The 14,713-nt window shown below is 37.2% G+C and overlaps 1 protein-coding gene across 2 annotated transcripts in view; it reads right to left on the bottom strand.

The window, feature by feature from the left end:
- Positions 1–14,713, bottom strand: part of Tmprss15 (transmembrane serine protease 15) — a 102,205-nt gene that overhangs the window by 25,135 nt on the left and 62,357 nt on the right. For both annotated transcript variants that reach the window (XM_042676982.1, XM_042676983.1), the window contains one exon: positions 14,393–14,525. In XM_042676982.1, the coding sequence (XP_042532916.1) occupies positions 14,393–14,525 (133 nt within the window). The remainder of the gene's footprint in view (positions 1–14,392; positions 14,526–14,713) is intronic.

Here is a 14,713-nt window from a genome sequence, read left to right as displayed (position 1 = left end):
TTTACATAAAGTTCTGTAATTATTCAGTTGATGTCCTTTTGGCTCCCATTTTCATTTCTTCAAAGAGAATTGTTATTAGATTTTAGAGAGGCATTCCACAAAGAATACAGCTAAAGTGTCCATTTTCTAAATTAAAAAAATGGCAAGATCTGAAGGTTTATCTAATGCTATTGTCCACTTACATAACTATCTAAATCGGTAAAAATTTAGTATAGCATAGAAACAACACATAGTATTACCTTGTTGACATATTAATGCCTCCTGGAACTTGTCTTAAACCCTGATTACCATGTTTATGGGTAATATATCCTCAAAGGGTTCTCCTGACTTCAGAAAAACTTTATTCTATATGATAAAAGGAGACTATATATACAGACATTATTATTTTTAGGTCATAGTTGGAATATAAAAATATAAATGAATTCTACAGAGAGCACAAATGATAGCCTAAGGCTCCTTGCATGGTGTTAAATCTTCTGCCTCTCTTCTGAGGTCATTCTCAGGTTTTCTCTCCTTTGTCTAGTCACTCAGACTGCATTTGCTTGATAAGAATTCTTCCCTGAAGCAAAAGCTTAGGTAGAAATGTTTTAAGCCATTGGATACACTAAAAGCTAAAAGGAATAATGTGAATACTGCAGCCAGGCACTATAGGCTCATTTCACACCCCAAAAGGTTTAAGTAATGAATAGTTCCAGGTGGGATTAGCCTAAAAGGTTTTTGGAGAGGGATGGACCTTTCTTTTCAGATTGGAGAGAAAGAAGAGGATTGATTTTGTGGGACATTGGAGGAACCTTTTTATTGACAGGGGGAGGGTGAATTGAAGGAATTCCATAGCAAATCATCCCATTAGGAGACCCACTGTAAGCGGCAGTTGTAGAAACATCATTACTGAACTGACCACATCTCATCTACACCTGCTTGTTCATTTAGCACATTTGTGGGAGTACACTTCCCATTTATTAGCCCTAAAGTAACTCTTAGCAGATAAGCTTCATTAAATTTAGATTTTCTGACTTCAGACCTCAAAAGTTTGGGATAGTTACATAAACATGAAGAAATGTCGGGGGCTGGGAAGGTGGCTCAGTGGTAGAGCGCTTGCCTTGCATGCCTGAGGCCCTGGGTTTGATTCCTCAGCACCACATAAGCAAAAAGAAAAAAGCTGGAAGTGGCGCTGTGGCTCAAGTAGTAGAGCGCTAGCTTTGAGCTGAAGAGCTGAGGGACAGCGCCCAGGCCCAGAGTTCAGGCCCCATGACCAGAACCCCCCCCCCCCCAAAAAAAAGAAAAAAAATGTCCATAGATTAGTTATCTTAACCTAATCAATGTCTTACTTTGTAGAAGCTACTGTATTAAGGGTAATACAGAAATCAACTGATCTTTTGATCTATTATTTCATACTGAAATTCTAAGTATTGACAAACGAAGCAATCCTATGGATTAAGTTAGAGTTTATTTTGGTAGAGTATTTAGATCTATGACAGTAGAATAAAAAAGTTCTGTATGGTTTGTTTTGTGTTTCTTTGTCTTGCTTCTAAGAGCAAGTGAAATCAAACCACCAACTCTATGCTTGGAGCAAAACAAACATGAAGTATCATGAAGATTATGAATTCCTTAAATGTGAAAGAATTCCCTGTGAGGTATACCTGGCTCTCATGGAGACTAAGACCTCAGTTTCCCTTGCAACCAAAGACCTTATATCTTAGCCCGGGTTCAATAGATTCTCTGGTAGCCTATTATAACAGATACATTATTTCATTTATTTGAAAAACTTAAAACAATATTTTACTCTCTCCCAGTATTTTCAAAAAACCCTGAAATGGACAAGCATTGAAGTAAATTCATTTTTTTTTAAAATTTGGGTTTGTGAACAAGATCAAATTGATATATTTTATATATAAAGTAATATTGTGCAGAAGTATATTGGAATTTAAAAATTAACCCCAATTTCCTATAGGATTAGGATGATTCAAATAATTACTTAACTTAGTACATTAGCATTTTTGAAATTTTGTGAAGTTTTTAAATAGCTGCTGACTTCCTAATTTTAAAATGGAAAATCAAGTAAATTTCTCCTGTGCTGGGTTAAGAACAGTACAGTGTTCTTTCATAGAAAATATCATGTAAAAATCACCACTCTAAGTTTCTGTGCTTTAATTTTTCCATCAGATTAAATTTTTTTCATACTTTGATAAAAGACATAAAATGTTATTCAAAATACTTTTTACTTATGCATGCTATAAATGGGATGGAATTAAATGCTTAATAGATAAGAAAAGGAAAGACTGATGAAATCTGCCTCATATGATTTATGAGAATCTGCAGGGAATTGCAGCTCATACTTCATCTGCATAAATAATCTTGAGAGACTACAATGCCTTTATAATAAGTTAACTCCTGAATTACTTTCCACTATGCTAAACACATATCATTTAAACTCATTGAGTTTTCTTTCAGTTAGCATCTACCAGTCTAGACCAATTCTCATTAAGGTTATAACTTTCTTTCCTTTATTAGAGCACTAAGGAAACTTTAATAAGCAAGCACACGGACAAAGATTGAAGGTCTTGGCATAAATTACCCTGACTCGTTTGAGAAGAAAACAAATACCTGGCCTTCATCAAAACCACTGTATGTAAGGCAGTGGGGGGTGCACTACTTGTTTTATACACACTAAGAAACCTAGCTCTCATCCCTGTCTTCAGCTCGAAGGACTGTGATCCATAGAAAATGAGGTCAGTGAAACTCACTAGCTGGGAAAAAGAAAAACCTGTAAATAAACAGTACACGGTTGTATAGAGTCGATTTTCATCTACTCTGCTTACACTCAGCTTCCCTGATACATCCATATTGAATTAGGATCTCCTACAGTCTTGTATTTATCTCAATACATTTTAATTCCCTATGTGTCTATATGCACATATGGGTAAGTCAAAAATTGTTTTTTTTCATTCATGGATGAGACAAAATATCATGGCTAATCTTTGTATTTCTGACTCTGCTGTCATGAAAAATGATGTATTTACATTATGTACTGTTAAAATATAATAAAGATTTATACTTCCATTCTAGTAAATTCTGGCATGCAACTGTAGGAATCAGCGTTTTAACATCATCCAATATACTGTTTTCAAACTCACTAAAAAAATATTTTCAAAGAAAAGTCTTGACCAATTTTTGTTTTGTGAACAATGAATTCCTCTGAATACCATACATCCTTTAGAAAGCAATTAAGTAAGAATTCACAAATCTCAATGGAACAACAACAACAACAACAAAACAACAAAAAAATTCTTCTGCTTAGTAATGTGGTAAACTGGAACACGAATTTCCTGGGCAAATTTCCAGGTTATTTGGGTGCCCCTACTTAGAAATATAGTCAAGGTACCAATCTGTTCAGCTTCATCTTTCAACTGAGTCTATAAATCAGCTCCTGAGACGTAATGGCAATTTTGACAGTGGAACCACAGGACTTCCTAGAACCCTATCCCTCTGAAGTCACTATTCCAGTAAAATTATTATGGAAATAGGAACCTGGAGTCAATACCAGTTCACCAGAGTTTTACTTGATGTGACAGATTAGCATCCGACAGTTTCCTTGTTTTGCTGATTACTCAAAACCATTATTCTTCCTACCACTCACCCTCTTTCACACTTTTGTCTGAAATGTTCCCAAATGTGAAAAACACTTTAATTAAAACCTATAAAGTATTATTAGAAAGTATGATGCAAATGCAAACATATTAACAAATATGTACATATATCTAAAGGACAGGAAGTTTCTGACTAAGTTACATAGCCAAATTGATGGGTATTTACATAAAGTGCGTTAGGACTCACTTCCTTCTTTCATTCTTGATAAGAATGATCTTGATGAGTCTGACATTGGGTCTGTTTTGGGGACTTCCAATAATGAATCCACAGAATTTTGAAAAATAAGGAAAACTGGAAAGTTTCAGCCCAATTGCAGTAAGTTATGGAAGATTTCTAGCACTGCTTGTGAGACTTCAGACCATTTTCCTATGGTAAAAAATATTTTTATGTCATGGTTGAGTATTATTTTGGCTCTAGTATATAGTACAGCTCTCTCAGTCTGCCAGAAGTTAACAGCTTGTGGACTAAGTACCCAAATACTGCAAACAATGTTATTTCTAGTGAAAAATACATTTTAGGGTCCAAATGAAAATAAACAGGAAGGGTTCTGGGAAGATGGCGGAGGAGAAGCTGGAATATGAACAAGCTCTTGCATAGAAAACAGTTTCAGAGTTCCAGTGAACAGTCCCAAGCCAGAGAATCACACCAAGTGTGCCATCACAGGACAGAGAGTTAGTCAAGAGAGGGGAAGCCAAGCAGACACATCTGAGCGCCTGCCAGCAGCTGCCGCTGCAGCGGCAGGGTCGCAGAGGCAACCACTGCCCTGGGGTCATACCTGAGACACAGTCCGGGACGAAGGAGCCAGACGCAGCGGACCAGCGGCTTCTACTCAACACCAGCAAGAACCGACAAGGTGCGGACAACTTCATCCTGCACTTTGCAGACCAGAGACGACCCAGGATCCAAGACTCGGCGTGAGTAGAAGCCCGACTTCCTCACTCCTTCTCAGGGAGCAGAGGAGGGAAGGCCACCCCTCCCCCCCCAGCACCGGTGATCTCCATCTTGGATACCGACAAAGCTCGGAGGAGCGGCTAGCTCCAGCTCAGGCCTTGGAATAAAACGAGTCATTTAGCAGGTCACAAGAACTTAACGGCGAAGTGACCTCACAGACTCAGTTCCATCCAGGGAAAAGTCACCCAGCTCAGGCGCCAGCCATTGGAGTGGCTCTCCTCACTGGGTAACCAGAGCCAGAGGCTGCCCCTCCCTCTAGCAGCCACCACAATCAATTGAAAAACAGAAACCCTGAGAATGGCTCCAGGCTGGGTGCTGTGAGTTTTTTTCACAAAATAGCCCCAGGGAAAAGCTACTGTTTGTTGAAAGGCCTCAACTCTACCCAGAACCTAGCCTCATCACTGCATCCCCCTCTTTTGTGATTCTCAAAGCAGATCACCCTCCCAGTAAACTAACCTGGGAGGGGGATCTCAAAATCTTGGGTAAAGCAGAGCATTTTTCTGCCTGTTCCAACAAACTGACTTAAGAAACCAATCAAGCCACAGGACCTCAAGCTGACCATAGACTCCAACCAGACTCTGGTTACAGACAAAAGGGAGATACAGGACTCTTCCCACCCCTCCCAAAAAAAAAAAAAAAAAAAATCAAAGAACTTTTTTTTTTCTTCTTCTTCTTTTCTTTTTTTATTTTTTGTTTTTCATTATTTTGTTACCTTATATATATATATAAAATTTTTTTTCCTTTTCTAAAACTTTTATTAATCTTTAATTTTTGCCTCTTCTGAAAAAATAATTGTTTTCCAGTAACTTTTTTTTTTTTCTCTCCTCTTATAATTTTTATTTTAGGAATACGTGAAGGTGTGTTTTCCTTTCTTTTCTTGTCTTCTTTCTCTTTTTCTTTCATTCTTAATTATCTTTTTGTTTTTTGTCTAGCTCTACTGAACTTCTGATCTTTTCTTCTCACTTTCCTATCCTTTCCACCTTTTCCTCTTTTGTTCTTCTTTATGTGACTTAACTCTTGTCCTGCACATCCTCAGATAAACCCGTAGTTAACTAGTAGACCCTATCCCCCATTGTGTACACACTTAATCCACAAACTTATTACTCAATTCAAAACCTCTGAGAGTTAAATTCATTAATAGCAGTACTACCTCTTTATACCTATATAATATTTTAAGCATTTTTTTAAAGTTTTTCACATCTGCTCTATGTCCCTCCCTTTCTCTCAACATATTCACGTTCCTCTCTAAATAGATGGTCTTTTAATCTCTATAATAACATTAATTTTTACGTTTCTATTTTTTTTCTGGTCTCTTTTCATTCCCCTTTCCCTTTCTTCTTTTTCTCTCTCTCTCTACTTGCATCCTACCCAACCTATTTCCTGCATTGTGATTAGGACATAGTTAACTCTCCCTGTGCCTCCCCACACCAATCTATTCCTATTTTTTACCCACATCTCTCCCTAACCCTAATAATTTCTGGTTTTCCAAATTCTTCTCTGCGGTTCGAAGCCCTTTAACATATAGTTGTTTGATGTCGAATAGATGTATCTGTTGAACTAGATTGTATCTGTAGACTATTGACTGTACAAATGCAAACTTTGGTTGATGGTTGCCTTAAGATAGTGTTCTAGCACAAAACTGGTGCTATCTTCATCTCAAATGGGCAGAGTAAGCCGGAAAAACACAAGAAAAATGGCAAATTCGGGTATCTCAATTCCCAATCCTGATAATCAGGGGTTAGAACAGATAATGAATAATCCAGAGGAGAGTTCCCAAACAGCTCTACAAACACTGCTGGCAAACATGATAAATGAGAAGTTTGACAACGTACAAAGGACTCTGTATGAGCGTGATAGGGAGAGAGAGGAGGCATCCCAGAAGTTTATACAGGAATATCATAAGCGTGAGGAAGCTACTCAAAAACTGATACAGGATTTGCATGAACAACTTGAGAATACTCAAAGAGAAAGGGAGGAATGGTGTGAGCAGGCTGAGAACACTCAAAGAGATCTGCAGGAATCCCACAAACGGGAGGAAGCTAATCAAAGAGTAATACAGGAATTGAGAGACCAGGTAGAGAACACACAAAGATCACTAAAGGCATTCATGGAATCCATTAACAAAGAGCTGAAGGAAGTCAGGGAGACCACAAAGGGAATGCTGAATGGAACCCAACAGAAGGAATGGGAGCCCAAAGAAACAATAACCAATCAACTAAGTGATTTGAGGACAAACACTGAACACCAAATTAAGGAAGTAAAGAAATTCATACAAGACCTAAAACAGAGCTTCAACAAAGAACTTGAAGCCATCAAAGCTGACCAACTAGAAGGAAAAGAGATAAAAAACAAAGTAGAGAGTCTTGACAGCAGGTTAGACCATGCAGAAGATCGAATCTCAGGGATTGAAGACAGCCTAGATATTATAGAGAAAGAACATACAACCATCCAAGACAAGTCCAAGAAATATGATAGATCTATCCAACACCTGGAAGACACCATCAGAAGGCCTAATCTAAGGATAATGGGTGTAGAGGAGCACCTAGAAGCAGAAGTTAATGGTCTAGGAAATTTGTTTAACAAGATCCTAGCAGAGAACTTCCCAAACATGCAAAAAGATAGGCCTGTCCAGATACAAGAAGCCTTTAGAACCCCAAATAGACCAGACCAGAATAGGACATCCCACCGTCACATTATAATCCACACAGGATCAACTCAGAACAAGGAAAAGATCCTTAAAGCTGTCAAGGAGAAAAGGGTAATCACCTATAAAGGGAAACCAATTGGAATCACCTCAGATTTCTCAGGAGAGACAATCAAAGCAAGAAGAGCCTGGAATGATGTATGCCATGCCCTAAAAACAAACAACTACCAACCAAGAATACTGTACCCAGCTAAACTCTCCTTCATAACTGAAGGCCAAATAAAAACCTTCCATAGCAAAGAAAAATTGAAACAATACATCTCCACCAAACCAGCCCTACAAAAGATTCTTAAAGATGTCCTACACATAGAAAACCAACAAGACCGCAATAAAGGCCAAGAAACTGCACCCAAACTGAGAATCCAAGAACCATAGGAAGAACCCAGTTTTCGCAGCCCCCAAGAAGGTAGATAACATGGCAGGAACTCCCAAATACCTCTCAGTCCTATCTCTTAATGTTAACGGACTGAACTCTCCAATTAAGCGACATAGACTGTCTAGTTGGATTAAAAAACAAGACCCTTCTATCTGCTGCCTGCAGGCGTCACATCTTGCCCATAAAAACAAACACATTTTCAATGTTAAAGGCTGGAACAAAATCTACCAAGCAAACGGCCCCCATAAACAGGCGGGAGTTGCAATCCTAATATCAGATAAAATAGACTTCAAATTAAAATTCGTGAGAAGAGATAAAGAAGGTTGCTACATACTAATTAAAGGATCTCTCCTTCAGGAGGATATTACAATTCTAAATATCTATTCGCCAAACAATGGAGCACCCAAATTTATCAAAGAAACACTACTTTCCCTCAAATCCCATATAGATCCAAAGACATTAATTGTTGGAGATTTTAACACACCACTCTCCCCACTAGATAGATCAACTCGGCAAAAACTCAACAGAGAAACCGCAGATCTAAACAGCTGCATAGATCAACTAGATTTAACAGACATCTACCGAACATTTCACCCAGCAGCATCAGAATACACGTTTTTCTCAGCAGCACATGGAACGTTTTCTAAAATAGACCACATTTTAGGCCACAAAGCAAACTTGTCTAAATTCAGAAACATTGAAGTTATACCTTGCATTCTCTCTGACCACAAGGGAATAAAATTAGAACTCAACACCAAAAGCCACCAAAGAAAGTCCGGTATCACATGGAGGCTGAACAACACACTGCTGAATCATGAGTGGGTCATGGAAGAGATTAGAAAGGAAATTCAAATGTTCATGCTATTCAACAAAAATGAACACACAAAATACCAGCTCCTCTGGGACACAGCAAAGGCAGTACTCAGAGGCAAGTTTATAGCTCTGAGCTCCTACATCAACAAATTGGAGAGATCTGAAACTAACAATTTAATGACACATCTAAACCTCCTTGAAAAAGAGCAGCAAGATAAACCCCAATCCAGTAGATGGAAAGAAATAATCAAAATTAAATCAGAATTAAATGAATTAGAATCCAAAAAAACTATAGAAAGAATCAACAAAACAAAGAGTTGGTTCTTCGAAAAAGTCAACAAAATTGACAGACCCTTAGCAAATCTTATCAGAAAAAGAAGAGAACACACCCAAATTAATAAACTCAGAGATGAGAATGGAAACATCACCACGGAAACAACCAAGATTCAGAACATTATAAGGGAATACTTCTCAAAACTTTATGCTAATAAGTTTGAGAACTTGACAGAAATGGACCTCTTCCTAGCAAATATTGACATGCCAAAGCTAAAGCAAGATGAGTTAAACTATCTTAACCGGCCCATATCAAGCATTTAAATAGAAACAGCATTAAGAGACCTCCCAGCTAAGAAAAGTCCAGGACCAGATGGTTTTACAGCGGAATTTTACAAAGCCTTCAAAGCAGAGCTCACACCAATTCTCCTCCAACTCTTCAATGAAATTGAAAGAGAAAGCTCACTACCGAACACATTCTATGAAGCCATCATAACCCTCATCCCAAAACCAGGCAGGGACTCATCAAAGAAAGAGAACTATAGACCCATTTCTTTGATGAACATTGATGCAAAACTTCTCAACAAAATTTTGGCCAACCGACTTCAACAATTCATCCAAAAAATCATACACCACGATCAAACAGGATTCATTTCAGGGATGCAAAGCTGGTTCAATATACGCAAATCAATTAATATTATTCATCACATCAACAGGAGCAAGAATAAGAACCACATGGTTATCTCAATAGATGCAGAAAAAGCATTCGACAAGATCCAACACCCCTTTATGATGAAGGTTTTGGAAAAATTAGGGATCCATGGAACATTCCTCAATACAATAAAGGCTGTATATGACAAACCTACAGCCAGCATTATACTCAATGGTGAAAAACTAAAGCCATTTCCTCTTAACTCAGGAACAAGACAAGGATGCCCACTCTCTCCACTTCTCTTCAATCTAGTATTAGAATGTCTAGCTACAGCAATAAGACAAGATGCAGACATAAAGGGGATCCAAATAGGGAAAAAAGAAATAAAACTCTCCCTCTTTGCAGATGACATGATCTTGTATTTAAAGAATCCCATAGTCTCCACTCCCAAATTACTCAAGCTGATTCAAAACTTTGGCAAAGTAGCAGGTTATAAAATTAACCCCCCAAAATCAATGGCTTTTCTGTATGCCAACAATGAGAAAAGTGTGGCTGAAATTAGGAAAGCAACTCCATTTGTAATAGCCCCACAAAAAATAAAATACCTAGGAATTAACTAAAGAAGTGAAGGACCTCTATGATGAAAACTTTAAAATCTTGAAAAAGGAAATCAATACAGAACTTAAAAAATGGCAAAACCTCCCATGCTCCTGGATTGGAAAGATTAACATCGTGAAAATGGCAATACTTCCCAAGGCTATCTACAAATTCAACGCAATACCTATCAAAATTCCATCCTCATTCTTCAAGGAAATAGAAGAGGCAATCCAAAAATTCATATGGAACAATAAAAGACCCCGAATAGCAAAAACGCTCCTCAATGGAAAGAACACTGCTGGAGGAATATCAATACCAAATTTCAAACTCTACTATAAAGCCATAGTAATCAAAACAGCTTGGTATTGGCATAAGAACAGACCTCAGTACCAATGGAATAGAATTGAAAACCCAGAAATGAACCCACAGACCTATAGCCATCTAATCTTCGATAAGGGAGCTAAAACAATAGAATGGAAGAAAGACAACCTCTTCAGTAAATGGTGCTGGCAAAACTGGTTAACTACATGTAGAAAACTAAAGCTAGATCCTTATATATCACCCTGCACCAGAATCAACTCCAAATGGATCAAAGACCTTGAACTCAAAGCAGACACTCTGAAAACATTACAGGATGGAATAGGAGAAACCCTGGGTCTCCTTGGCTCAGGCCGAAATTTTCTGAATATTTATCCGGAAACACAACAAATCAAAGAAAGGTTGGACAAATGGGATTGCATAAGGTTGCAGAGCTTCTGCAGGGCAAATGACATAGCTAGCAAGATCAATAGAAAGCCCACGGATTGGGAGAAGATCTTTACTAGCCATACAACGGACAAGGGTCTCATATCTAAAATATACTTGGAACTCAAAAAATTAAACCACCCAACAACAAATCCTCAAAGAAACAACTGCCCAATAAGTAAGTGGGCGAAAGACCTAAAGAGAAGCTTCTCTGAAGAAGAAAGAAGGATGGCCAATAGACACATGAAGAAATGTTCAACATCCCTAGCCATAAAAGAAATGCAAATCAAAACAACATTGAGATATCACCTCACTCCAGTTAGAACAGCAAAAATCAAGAACTCTAACAACAACAGATGCTGGAGAGGATGTGGACAGAAAGGAACCTTACTTCATTGTTGGTGGGAATGTAAACTTGTTCAACCACTTTGGAAAGCAATATGGAGGTTCCTCAGAAGACTTCACATAGAACTCCCCTATGACCCAGCAATCCCACTTTTGGGCATTTACCCTAATGTTTACAAAAAAGACCACACTAAAGCTACCAGCACAACTATGTTTATTGCAGCATTATTTACCATAGCTAAGATATGGAACCAACCCAAATGCCCCTCAGTAGATGAATGGATCAAGAAAATGTGGTATATATACACAATGGAATTCTATGCCTCCATCAGAAAGAATGACATTTCCCCATTTGTTAGGAAATGGAAAGGCTTGGAAAAAATTATATTAAGTGAAGTAAGCCAGGCCCAAAGAAACATAGGTCCCACGGTTTCCCTTATTTGCAATATCTAGTATAGGTATGAGTCAAGCGGAAAAAGTCAGAGAATGTGATGTTAGGAAAACGAACCCTCAAATATGTATTTTAATGTTTTTGTTTCTTTCATGCATGTGTTTCTAACGCATTTATAAGATTATTTCTTTGTTGCTTTGTAAGTCCCTCCCCCACAGTGTAACCTCCGCTTTCACTATATTTGATGTCAGTATAACATGTGGAGGAGACGGGGACAAACAAGTCGTTTAAGGATTCAGGTGGACCTGTTGTAACAATGAGAAGTACAAAATGTCATGTCAAAACCAGCTTTACAATGTCGGTCTGGGGGGGGAGGGGGGGTATGATTGGGTGGGGGGGAGGGGAGAGGCTGGGAAGGGAGGTGAAGGGTAAACAAAGGAGGAGGCTGCAATGCTTGGTAAGAAATGTATGCATTATCCTACCCATGTAATTGTAACCCCTCTGTACAGTATGTTCTCAAATAAAATAAAATAAAATTAAAAAAAAAATAAGAAAATAAACAGGAAGCCATTTTGAAAATCTGTGCGTTAAGGTTGGTTTATGCACTACTAGTTGGTTTGAGGAGCCTTGTATGTTAAAGGCAATCAACTGCATTTGATTTTGATGAATTACGAATATTTGGTGTTAGCTAAAATGTTGATGTATGCATATGAGAGTACATGGATTATTTTTCTTTTTTGACCTTGTAACTTTTATGTTAGAAAATGAGGTACCAGTTCAGAGCAGAGAGAAAATGATAATGCTTTCTAGTTAAATGACTCTTGGCATGCTTTTAGATAGCTAGATCTATCCATATTTATATGTACGTATGCATGAAAACAATGAATAATTTATTGCCTCCATGAATATGTATTTTGTGCGTATATTCTTTTCAAACAAGGATTTCTTTGGATGTGAGCAATAACAGATAAAATAAAGAAGTGCTGTAGGTTGGACTTTAAATGTCTTCTAAATGTCTGCAAATTTTGAATCTTGGTGCTGTTGAAAGGTAGTGAAAACTTTGAAGAACTATACAGCCTACTCTTGCTTTCTCATATGTCCAAAGTGCTAGGAACAATTGATCATTGATTGGAAACTCCAAGACTGCAACAAAATGATCCTTACCTATTTATAAGCTGGTTACCACAGATACATATTATAGTGATGGAAAATCAACATGCATCTCTTGCATTTAGAGAACTCATAGTTTAATATGACACACAGGTGAGAAGCACAATCATGTCAATGGTTAAAAAATAACTATATGTGAATATAATTGTGAATCTTCAGTCATAGAAGGCTGTGTCAGAATTGAGAAGAATTGCCTGGCATCGGTGTCTCAGGCCTGTAGCTACTCAGGAGGCTGAGATCTGATGACTGTGGTTCAAAGCCAGCCTAGCCATTAAAGTCCATGAGACTCTTATCTCCAATAAACCAGCAGAAAACTAAAAGTGGTGCAGTGGCTCAAGTGATAGAGTGCTAGCCTTGAGTCGAAGAGTTGAGGGACAGCATCCAGGCCCAGAGTTCAAGCCCAACAATCAACAAACAAAAAACAAAACAAAACAAAACATTGAGAAGAATTGCAGAAGAATCAAATTATGCATATTCATTGTTTTCTATTTTTTGCTCGTTTTTGTCTAGAAATATGAGGAAGTAAGGAATGAATAATGTGAACTTAGATGTCCACGTAACATATTATTACATTAGACTGTGAAGTATAATTAATTTTTGGTGATTCATTAATTATAAGTTTTACTTGTATTATCTTTCTTGGGTATGTCTTAAACCTTCTCATATGTAGTTCACATTGTACTTTAACAAATTTTCTCAAGCAACTATTGTGAATATTTTGAAAATATTTAGTAAAATAAATTTCTCTGAAGTACTATTGTGTTTTGTTATGCTTCTTATGGAAATGGAATATAATCAGTGCTCTGTTTCTGTAATTTCTATATCTTTACATATAAGCCATCTATCTCTCTATCTAATCTATCTATCTATCTATCTATCTATCTATCTATCTATCTATCTATCTATCTATCTATCTATCTATCTATCTATCCACACACAGAAATTACACCTATACTGGCTATTTACAATTTTTTTCTAGTTATGATTCCCTAGAATCACAAGTACTCATATGCTATTTATATTTTAATGGCTTTTATAATAAGTCTGGAGATGATGTAATATAAATGGGCAGAAATGCAGATTACTTGCAAATATTGTGCAGTTTTTTTTTGTGTGTGTGTGTGTGTGTGTGTATGTGTTGGTTCTAGGGCTTGAATCATGGCATAGAGGCTGTGTCTGAGATTTTAGTTCAAGGTTAGCACTCTACCACTTGAGTCACAGCTTCTGTCTTTTTGTGGTTAATTGGAGATAAGATCTCACAGCCTTTCTTGCACTGCCTGGCTTTCAACCACATTTCTTAGATCTCAGTCTCTTGAGTTGATAGGATTATAAGCATGAGCCATCAGTACCTAGCTATGCCATTTTTTTAATAAGGACTTGAGCATGCATGGATTTTATTACCCATTGCGGTCTAGGAACAAATTCTCCACAGAGCCCAACAGATGATTGTACTTTATTTTCTTTAAAAGGTATATGTACAACCATAAAAAATGCTTAGATGTACAGCATATTTTATCTTGTATAATATTTGCATAGAAATATATTTCTAAAATAATTTTAGTCATAATTACTACTATAGAAAGGAGGTAATCAAAATTTTACTTTCTTCTTTTGTGCTCATACATTTTCTAAGTTCATATCTGCTTTCTAAACTCACAAATTATACATTTTAAATAAATTCAATGGAATATTGTTTTAAAAGTTACATTCTTTAAAAAAATTACTTACCCCAGTCCCAGAAGGTGACAAACATCATTTGAAATTTCTGTGGTCCAGTTCTCAGCACAGGCTACATGCCATTTGGCCTGGATTCTGAACTGCACCAGCCCATTGTTGCTCATTGTGCCATTGGAAAGATGCACTGCAGATTCAGAGAACAGTGGTAGTTTCTAAAGACTGGAAGGTGAATGCATTGATGTGTGGTCAATCAGAAGAAAAACTATTTCCATTAGTTGATAGGAATGAGATCTATTGAAGAATATGCTTACTATACTTACTACTGCATACAATAATAGTGCATTGTATATTTCAAAAAATGCTATGAAAGTA

The sequence above is a fragment of the Dipodomys spectabilis genome, unplaced genomic scaffold (assembly GCF_019054845.1).
Source record: "Dipodomys spectabilis isolate Male_0828 unplaced genomic scaffold, ASM1905484v1 ptg000032l, whole genome shotgun sequence".
In the NCBI taxonomy this organism is placed as follows: Eukaryota; Metazoa; Chordata; class Mammalia; order Rodentia; family Heteromyidae; genus Dipodomys; species Dipodomys spectabilis.
The sequence above is the reverse complement of the archived record's forward strand: the minus strand, read 5'-3'. Positions and strand labels throughout refer to the sequence as shown.